Source organism: Myiozetetes cayanensis, unplaced genomic scaffold (genome assembly GCF_022539395.1).
Source record: "Myiozetetes cayanensis isolate MyiCay16 unplaced genomic scaffold, myiCay2020 scf26, whole genome shotgun sequence".
Lineage (NCBI taxonomy): Eukaryota > Metazoa > Chordata > Aves > Passeriformes > Tyrannidae > Myiozetetes > Myiozetetes cayanensis.
In genome coordinates, this window is record NW_026087477.1 from 2,690,445 (window position 1) to 2,696,970 (window position 6,526).

General features: G+C 70.2%; 1 protein-coding gene across 1 annotated transcript; it reads right to left on the reverse strand.

Moving 5' to 3' along the window:
• Positions 1–114: 114 nt before the first annotated feature.
• Positions 115–6,272, reverse strand: CDC25B (cell division cycle 25B). Its single transcript, XM_050321502.1, is given in 17 exon segments — positions 115–152; positions 249–507; positions 873–984; positions 1,062–1,141; positions 1,143–1,199; positions 1,551–1,649; positions 1,726–1,788; positions 1,961–2,056; positions 2,710–2,760; positions 2,864–2,959; positions 3,367–3,477; positions 4,092–4,175; positions 4,257–4,287; positions 4,688–4,729; positions 5,456–5,507; positions 5,822–5,967; positions 6,172–6,272. Coding segments are annotated over 17 exon segments (1,518 nt in total).
• Positions 6,273–6,526: the final 254 nt, after the last annotated feature.

Sequence of the window (6,526 nt, forward strand, 5' to 3'; positions counted from 1 at the left end):
CGCCTAAACAACTAAAAATAACCCCCAAACAAGCCCGGGGGTAACTCGAGCAAGCCCCCCTGGGTGTCCCCTCTCTCCGGGGATCCCCTGGTCTCCCATGGCCGTGGAAGGGCTTTAGGTGCTTTTCCCCTCTCTCGGGGCTCCCAGCGCTCCTGGGAGGCAAAAATGGGAAAACACAGGGAGAAAAAGGGAGGGGTGGGGAGAAAGAAAGGGCGGGGAAAGGGTGGGGAAAGGGAAACCCCACACACCCTGAGGGTCAGTGACGCTGTTCAGGGCTCGTGGCAGGGGACGTTTGGGGACAGCCGGGGTTTGGGGGTCGGAGGGTGCCCTGGGGTGGGTGTGGGGGGTCCGAAGGGTCCCGTCCCAGCCCTCAGAGGTCGCGGAGGCGGTGGCCGAGCCCCCCGCGCCCCCGCCCGTCCAGGTGCGGCTCCGGCGGCGGAACCTGCGCAGGTGCTCCCGGAAGTCCTGGTGGTCCATGGGCCGGTAGCCCTGGGGGTCGCAGTGGCTCTGGGGACCCCCAGCACTGTCAGCACCCCCAGTGTCCACCCCCCCAGCACCCCCAAAACCCCAGCCCAGCCCCACAACCCACGGGGTAACACTCCCGCGGAGGATGAGCCCCCCCTTTCCAACCCCCCAGAGTGGGGAGGGGGTGCAGTCCCGGGGGGTCACAGTGGGTCTGGAGAGCACCCACAGGGCATCCTCATCCTCCCTCCCAGTCCCCCCAAACCCCTCCCAGCCCCGCAGCCCCCCGCCCCCCGGAGGATGCTCAGAGCTTCCTTCCCCTTTCCCCAACTGAGGAGGGGGTTTCCTCCCTCTCCCTCTCCCTCCAACCCCGCCCCCGCCCGCCGAGGGTGCCGAATTTGGGGGCTCACCCTGAAGCGGCGGAAGAACTCCCGGTAGCCGCCCTGGAGCACGTAGAGCTCGGGGTATCGCAGAGCCGGGTACGGGTTCTGTGCCCGGTCCCGCGCCCGCACGAACCGGCACCTGCCGCACCACAGCGTTGGGGGCTGGGGGGCTCGGGGACCCCCGCGACAGCCCCTACCCCCGAAACCCCCACTCACATGCGGGGCCCCCGCTCCGAGGAGAACTCGCAGTGGAAGACCAGGATGACCCTCCTGCCGGGCCTCCGGGGGGGGGCCGGGGGGGTTTTCCAGCAGGAACCGCTCCACGTCCCGCTCCAGGGGCAGGTTCACCGCGCCCTGGGGCGGGGGCAGCGCCTTCAGACCCCTCCCCAGGACACCCCGTCCATCGAGGGGGGCTCAGGACTCCTCCCCAGCACCCCCATTACAGTTTGGGGGCTCAGCCCCTGCCCCCAGTGTGTGTCCCGTCCCCATCCCTGGGGCAGCAGTGCCCTTCGTCTGGTGGGGCTCAACACCTTGGGGGGCTGCTCAGCTCCTGTGGGGGGACTTCACCCTTTGAGGGGGCAGGTTTATACCCTCTGATGTTTGGGCTGTCCCACCCCCCCAGTTCTCACCTGGCTGTTCCCCACCCTTGTCCTCCCAGGGGTACCTGCAGTGTGTCCCCCCCCAGCTCCCAGCCCCAGAGCTCACCTGGATGTGCCCCCCCTCGTACTCGTAGGGGTACCTGCAGTCCACGACCAGGCACCGCTCCAGGGCACTGTGGAACTGCCCCGTCAGCACAGCCACCATCTGTGGGGGCAGCTGTCACCGGGGGGCACGGGGGGACACGGGGGGACACGGGGGTGGGAGGGCTGCCCCCCGTTACCATTTCGGGGGAGATGTACTTCAGGTCCTGGTGCTTCCCCTGCACCGTCTGCAGCAGGTGGGCCTGGGGGGGACACGGGGGTCACCCCTGTCCCGGGGGACCCCCAGGGGTGACCCCGCACACACCAGCTCAGCTCCCGGGGGGGGTCCTCATGTCCCCAAACCAGGGCCGGGCCCTGCCGAGGGGCCCTGATTTGGGGAGGGGGGGCAGAGCTGCCCCGTCTGGGTGGTCCCACCTTGGAGAAGTCCCCGATGAGCTCCTGGTCGTCCTTGGCCAGCAGCTGCTCCAGGGCCTCGTGGCACAGGGACAGCGAGCGCTGGAGCCGCACCGGCTGTGGGGACAGGGGGACACCAGGGTCAGGGGACACCCCCAGGGGACAGGGGGACACCGGGGTCAGGGGACACCCCCAGGGGACAGGGGGACACCGGGGTCAGGGGACACCGTGGTCAGGGGACAGGGGGACACCGGGGTCAGGGGACACCGTGGTCAGGGGACAGGGGGACACCGAGGTCAGGGGGACACACCCAGGGGACAGGGGGACACCGGGGTCAGGGGACACCCCCAGGGGAGAGGGGGACCCCGGGGTCAGGAGGACACCCCGAAAGTCGAGGGACACCCTGGGGTCAGCAGGGTCATCCCCAGAGCTGGGAGATACCCTTCAAAGTCAGAGGGATTCTCAGTGTCATGGGGACATCCCCAGGGTCAGGGGGGACACCCCTGGGCTCAGCAGGGACACCCCCCAAAGTCAGAGGGACGGGGACACCCCCAGAGTCAGGGAGGACACCCCCCAAATTCAGCAGGGACACTCCCGGAGTCAAGGGGGACACCCCTGGGGTCAGGGGAACTCCCCCCTCAAGTCAGTGGGGACACCCCTGGAATCAGAGGACACCCCTGGAGTCAGGGGGACATCCCAGGTCAGTGGGGGCTCTGTCAGGGCACAGCCCAGCCCCCCCAGGGACCCCCCCGGGGCTCCCCGTCACGCACCGGCTCTGCCGCGCCCTCCCCGCTGGTCCCTGCGATGCTGCTCCGCCTGCGCTTGGCCCGCCCGGCGGGGTCCCCTGTCCCTGTCCCTGTCCCCGTCCCTGTCCCGCCGGGGCCGCTCCGGCCTCCTCAGGCTCCAGCAGCCCGGGGGGGATGCCCGGGATCCCGAGGGCTCCGGAGCCCCCCCGGGCTCCCCCCGGAGCAGCGGCGCCCGCAGCAGGTTCTCCATCCCCAGCGACACCGGGACAGCACCCTGCGGGGAACACGGGGGGTGAAGGGGAGGGGACACACCCGGTGCTGCCCAACCCGACCCCTCTCGCCAGGGAAGGGACCCCCCGCCCCTCCCCAAAGGGTGGATCCCGTGCCCAGGGTCCTTCCCTCCCCTCAAACGGGATGGATCCCACACTCAGGGTGTGTGTCCCCCCCGCCAAAAAAAGGATGGATCTCACATCCAGGAACCATTCCCTCCCCCCAAAAAATGCCACTCCCAGGATCCCCCACCCCACCCCAAAAGGGATGGACCCTACACCCCGGGTGTACCCCACCCCCCAAAAAGGATGGATCCCACATCCAGGATACATCTCCTGCCCCAGAAAGGGCTGGATCCCACAGCCAGGGTGTCTCCCCACCCAAAAGGGACGGACCCCCCGGGTCCATCACCCCCCAGATGAAGGACCCCCCACCTTCCTGTCCCTCCAGTAGGATGTCCATGAATCCCTCCCCCTCCTCCTGCTCGCTTCCAAAGCCGCATTTCTTCCTGGGGGGGTCAAACTGGGGCAGGGGGGGGACACGACCCAGAGGGCTCAGGACCGACCCCCCGGCCCCCCCCCAGCCCCCCACACTGCAGGTGTCGGGGGCACAGGGGAGGGGAGTAGGACACCTCCAATGCCTCCCCGACTCCCCCAGCCCCAGGACCACCCTCCCAGTGCCCCTCCGAGCCACCCCCTGCCGTGCTCCCCAGAGCCCCCAGCCCTCTATCACCCCCAGTGCCCTCCTCGACCCCCAGCAGCACAAACGACCCCCAGCGGCCCCCGAACCCCCACCCCCACCCCATGACCACCCCACACTCCCCCCAGTCCCTCCCAGGCTGCAGGACCCCCTCCAGTGCCCCCTGACCCTCCCAGACCCCTCACCAGCCGCTGTGGCTTCTTGAGGACAAACCCCTCTTGAGGGGGGAACACGCGGGGTGAGACCCCCAAGCCTCCAACCCCCCACCCCTTCCCCAACCCCTTTGCCCCTTTCTTGCCACCCCCTCCCCTGCTCATCCTGGGGTCCCTCTCCTTCCCCAACTCCCCCCGGCCTCACTGCCCCCCTCACCTCATCCCGGGGTCCCCCTGCCCCTTCCCAGCCCCCCAGCCCCTTCCCATCCCCCCCGCCCCCCTAACCTGGTCCCGGGGGTCTCCCCGGCCGTTGAACTCGGTGCCATGTGAGATGTCCCTGAGGGGGGCACCGCCTGCCAGGATTCGGGGCTGGGGGACACGGGGGGGGTCAGGAAGGGCCGTGCAGCCCCCCCCGACCTCATTAACCCCTCCCAGCCCGGCGGGACTCACCGGCAGGGAGCGGATCCGCCGGATCCCGCGGCTGCAGGAGCAGGGAGAGGAAAGGATGCAGCCGGAGAAGGTCCCTGGATTAGGGGGGTCCCAACCCCTGGCACGGCCCCCCCCCTCCGTCCCCACAGTGGGATGAGACCCCCCCGGGGCTGTCCCAGCTCAGGAATTCCTCCAGGATTGGAGGAAACACTGATGGGATGATCCCGATCCCGGGAAGGGCACGGGGACAGTCTGGGGACAGGGACAGCATGGGGACAAAGGGACAGGGACAGCCTGGGGACAGGGACAGTGTGGCTCTGGGGTCTGGGGAGAGGGACAGGGACAGGCTGGGAACGGCGATGGGGATGAACTGGGCATGGGGCCAGCGTGGGGCCAGTGTGGCTTTGGGGTCTGGGACCAGGGCCAGCCTGGGGGCAGAGCCCCTCACTCACGCTCTCTGTCCCCTCTCAGGCTCCAGGGTCGCCCCCTCGAAGCTGTGGGGACAAGGACAGCCGGGGTTGGGGTGGGGGGTGACACCCCATGTCCCACCCCAGCAGCCCAGAGGCCCTGGGGATGGTCCCCACCCCCCCAGGGAACGCCAATCCTGGGCCAGGGGAGGAACCCCAGTCCTGTGCTGGGGCACCCCAATCCCATCTTGGAGACCCCAATCCCGGGCTAAGGGACCCCAATCCCGGGCTGGGGGTGACCTCAGTTCTGATCACGGGGACCCCCATCCCGGGTCAAGGGACCCCAATATCGGCCGGGGGGACCCCAGTCCTGACCACGGGCACCTCAGTCCTGGGCCAAGGAACCCCATCCCGGGCTGGGAGCGGGGGCAGCGCCGGGGTGGTCCCGGCGCCCCTCCCTCCGTGCCCAGACAAAGCCCCGCGGGCGGCTCCAGCTGTATGGAAATGCTGGCTGGAAATGCTGCGGCCACCGGGAACTCCGGGAACGTTGGGGCCGCTGGCGGGGGGCCAGATGGGCCCCCACGCCGAGTCCCCCGGCCCCGCGGCCGAGCCGGCGTCCCCATCTGTCCCCTTCTGCCACATCTGTCGGGAGCTGCTGAAGCCACCGGGGTCACCAACACCCCCCACCAGGGGCTTTGTCACCTCGCAGGAGGAGATTTGATTTGATCTGGGGGGTCACGGCCCCCCAGCAAGGCCGGGACAGGGCAGTGGGGACCTCCCGGGGGGGTCACACGGGGGGGGGGACACACTCACACATCGTCCAGTGCCGCGGGGTCCTGAGCGGGGGGCGAGTCCAGCCCCAAACCTGCGGGGACACGGGGCGGGGGGGACACCAGTCCAGCACTGGGACCACCAGTTCGGGCCGGGCTGTCCCACCCAGGTCACCCCGACCCCCGCGGGGGGGAAGGGGGGGCGCGGGGGGGCTTTGCCCATGACACACCCCCCGGCGGGATGACTCGGGGGGGTCCCAGCTCCCGTGGGCCTCTCAAAGAGTTCCCCCACACCTCAATCCCCCCTCCCAAGCCCCCTCCCCACATGTAGGAACCTCCTGAACCCCCAAGTGCCAGGACCTGCCCAGCTCCCGGGGGGTGTTGTGGGGGGACAGCGCCCATCACTCACCCGCATCCGAGGACTCGGAGGAGACGGAATCCCGGGGAAGATCCCGGGGGGGGTCCCGGGAAAGGTCCGAGGCCCCCGGCTGCGGGGAGGACACGGGGGACCGCAGCCCCGGACGAAGCACCCGCCTCTTCGGGGTGTCCCAGTGGCTGTGGGCGATTGGGGGGTGGGGGTCAGAGCCTCGGGGTGCCCCTCGCCCCCTCCCCGGGAGGAGACGGGAGGTCCCCAAAACAATCCAACACCCCCCCCCGCGCAGGATCCCATCCCCGAGCCGCGCGTGGGGCAGCCCGTGTCCCGCATCTCAGACCCCCCGCACCCCCACGATCGCCCCGAAGCCCCCCAGCCCCCCTGACCTGCCCAGCCCCGCCAGGTTGTCCATGTCCAGCGCCAGCGTGGAGACCGGGGACACGCGTGGGGACACCCCGGGCAGCCCGCGGCCGGCCCTGCCCGCCATGGGCGCGCAGAGGGTGGGGTGTGGTGCGGAGCCGCTCTGTGCTCTGTGTCGCGCTATGTCGCGACAGCCGCGTGTCACCCCCCACCCGGCACCGCCAGGGGGCGCCAACCCTGCGGGGTCATTTATATTCGAAAAATAACGGCGGTGGCGGCCAATGGGAGCCAGGGGGCGGGGCCAGGGCGGGGCCAGGGGCGGGGTCAGACAATGGGCGGGGGCATTTGATGGGCGGGCACGACAGCCAATGGAAGGGGGTG